This window comes from Eimeria acervulina, genomic scaffold (assembly GCF_000499425.1).
Source record: "Eimeria acervulina Houghton genomic scaffold, Eah_scaff1312, whole genome shotgun sequence".
NCBI lineage: Eukaryota > Apicomplexa > Conoidasida > Eucoccidiorida > Eimeriidae > Eimeria > Eimeria acervulina.
Genome location: NW_013550287.1, coordinates 1 through 3307, shown reverse-complemented (window position 1 = coordinate 3307; position 3307 = coordinate 1). Strand labels below are relative to the sequence as shown.

Sequence of the window (3307 nt, the reverse complement as noted above, 5' to 3'; positions counted from 1 at the left end):
AACCCCCCCCCCCCCCCCCCCGCCTCGCCCGCACCCGCTCCGTGCAGCTGAACGCAACTTTTCTGGTCTTCTCAGGGATAAATCATTTGTTTTATGCATGTATTGAACATCGTTTAAGACCTATATCATCATGAGCTCTTGCTGAGATGCAGTTTCCCTTGGTCCGCGTATTCTACTGATAACCCTATTGAGATGCATTTCTTCTGTTTTATGCTGCATGCAGAGTACGAGGCGTTTCTGCAATTGCTGCATTTCATGTCGCGGCTGAAATTCAGGAAGACGAATTTGCCCGAACAGGACGCAGTGAGTTTTTATATTGTTGTTTAATTTTAATTAGTATGAAATCATTAGGAAAATAGTCGATATACATAACAAAATCAGCATGAACGTGTTGAAGGCGTATGTCTTGTACTTCAGAAACCGCACAAACGAACTGGAAACCGAGAAAGACCCAAAGAAATTTCCTTCTGCTTTCGGCTTATTGAAATGCGTCGCAGGTCAACGCCATCGTTTCGCATTTATTGCAAATCGCACCGAGGCGCGATCGGCGGCACAAGTTGGTCCACTGTGGCGTTCAGGTGAATTGCATGCATTTTGCTTATCATTTTATCTTCTTTTCCCTTATATTTGACGCATTTCTGCCCTCTCTGCTTACACAACGCTTCATAATTGAATATGCTGATCTCTTATTTCAGTAGGTAGATTCGTCTGTGCTCGTTTCTCTCCCCACCGGCCGCAGGTAAAGCCGGAGAGCGCTGATAAAGCATGTTCTGCTGCAAATGAAACAAAGGACGCCAGCGTAGATTGCGAGCCGAGGCTAAGAGATCAAGTGGTGCAAGAACAGCCTGAGACTCTGGAAACTGGTGTTGGGGCTGTTGTTGAAACTAAAGAACAAGGAGAACAGATTCGTATGGAATCAGCTGACGTTGAGGTTCAAGTAGACCTAGTACGTTGAAGGCACTGTACGGATTTCTAGTGATTCCTAGCACTAATTAATATCTATTTTATTTAATTTTACTATAATGCTGTTGCTAATTATCATATGTTATGCCTCGTAATAACAGTAGTAATGCATCTATTAAAGCTGATGGCGGCGAGAGACTTCCCTTAAAGAATGTACTGCAGCGCAGCAGAACCGTCAGTGTTGAGCAGTTTAATATCTTCTAGTTGTGCTTAGCTTGAGGTGAACTGCAGATGAAAGAAGAAGAAGAAGAGAGGGAAAGACAGTGGCAAGAGAGGGAAAGGGCTTGGCGAGAAGAAGAAGAGAGACGAAAAAAACAACAAGAAGAAGAAGCCGCAAGACTTAAGGCTCTTGAACCTCCTCCTCCTCCTCCAAAGACCTTTTCAGAAGCAGAAACTCAAACAACTTTTTCAGGAGAAGATGTTCTCACAACTATCGACACCGAACAACCTCCTGAAGTCCTCAGTAAGTCGCAGCAAAACAGCAGCAGCAGCAGCAACAACAACAACAGCAGCAGCAGCAGCAGGAGGAGGAGGCAGACAGCATATTGCATATTTCTGTCTGTCTGATGTTGCTCTTTTTCATTTCATTGCATGTCTACAGTATCGTGTAGACATGTAAACCTGCGCTATAGAAAGGGAAATAAGTTTGTTATATTTGCATCTTTAGATGTGTGCGTCTGCTGGCTTTCTGCTGTCTGTTAATATATTTGTCTTTAAGCTAAAATCATGCATTTCTTTCTGTATTTCTGTGGATATGCAGCTGCCCTAAGAGGCGAACAAGATAGTTTACTGTACCGAGCATTCTGTCTGTACAGCGAGTTTGTTCCAGGGTATGCAAAACAATTCTTTTCTTGTATTTATTTAAATCATTGATAAATAAAAAATACAGATGTTTATATTAATAATAGTAAATTGTATATCTTGAGCTAGCTCCTGCCGTTTGTATGCAGGGGCGTCTTCTTTATTTTTTCTTTTGCTTTCTTTTATCTCTTTCTTTCTCTCTTTCTTCTTCTTTTGTCTGTCTGCAGAGCTTGCGAGAACCTCTTATCTGAAGTTAACTGCGCATTAATGTTTAGAGATGGAGACCTCATGGCTGTGCCGATGCACCCAGCTATTCGTGGTGTACCGCCTGCTTTAGCTAGAGATTTTTTTCAACAAAGTATATATTAATGTTTATAGTGTTTAAATGCATTTAAATCATTTGCTTATTTATATGCATTTGTTTCTGCTCGTTCAGGTGTACATGAGTTTATTTGTATATAAATACATTTAAATCGATACAGCGAAATATATTTTAATCTTTTCACTCAAGTATATCTTTGTAGCTGTTCGTTTAATTGTATTTGAATCTCTTCATTTAAATAAATATTTAATACGTTTAATATTTTAATATATATATATAGTATATATATTTTTGTTTATTTATTTAAATAAGTATATTTAAATGTGTTCGTTTAATTATGTTTGTAGTTTTTAAATCATCTCGATGAATCTAAGGCTGCGCGTACACCCCAATTTGAATTAATTTGAAAAAATATTCAAATTAATTTATTTATTTGTGATTATTTTCAAATTCAGACAGCGAAGCCAATAAGGCCTTCGCTACCATCTTTACTTTTAATTTTATATTTCTTTTAATTGCGCTTGTCTTGCTGCAGTTGTATCTCGGCGGGGACAAGCAGGAACACAGCAGCAGCAGCAACAGCAGCAGCAGCAGCAACAACAACAGCAGCAGCAGCAGCAAACGGAAAAGAAAGCTGATGAAACAAACCCCCCCACAGACGCTGCGCCTCCTACAGCCATTCACTATGACCCGGGGCCTTTGCTGAATTATCGCGAGTTTAAAGCAGTAAGCAGAGCTGCGTGTACAGTCTAACATTGGTAGAGAATATTTAAATATATTCTCAGAGAAACTTTTCCTTCACTTTAAAGCCACATGCAGCTAGAGACATACAGCAGCAGCAGTAGCAGCAGCAGCAGCAGCAGCAGCAGAACAAACGCTCTAATGGGTGCATTATATGCTGCTTTTGTTTCTGCTTTTCTGTTTATTTATCTTCTTTCTTTTTACTCTTTCTTTTTACTCTTTCTTTCTTTACTAATTAATTTCTTTATTTATCTATTTCCTTCCTTCTTTATTCGTATACATATATATATTAATATATTTTTATTTATTTTTATTTATTTATTTATTTATTTATTTATTTATTTATTTTATTTGTTTATTTATTTGTCTTAGTTGGTGTTCCTGACGAGTCAGTGGATTTGCGAAACTCAAAACTCATACTGGTCCTTCGTGCGAGTTGTACGGTAAGCAGAGGCAAGACATTTATATATAATATAATAT

The 3307-nt window shown here is 38.5% G+C and overlaps 1 protein-coding gene across 1 annotated transcript in view; it reads left to right on the top strand.

Annotated features, from left to right (window-relative positions):
- EAH_00058350 (hypothetical protein, conserved) overlaps positions 1-2839 on the top strand; it is a gene marked incomplete at both ends in the record, with an annotated part of 3715 nt that extends 876 nt beyond the window's left edge. The window contains 6 exons of the mRNA XM_013397295.1: positions 224-303; positions 740-946; positions 1195-1426; positions 1724-1793; positions 1992-2083; positions 2622-2839. Coding sequence (XP_013252749.1) covers positions 224-303; positions 740-946; positions 1195-1426; positions 1724-1793; positions 1992-2083; positions 2622-2839 — 899 coding nt within the window. The remainder of the gene's footprint in view (positions 1-223; positions 304-739; positions 947-1194; positions 1427-1723; positions 1794-1991; positions 2084-2621) is intronic.
- Positions 2840-3307: the final 468 nt, after the last annotated feature.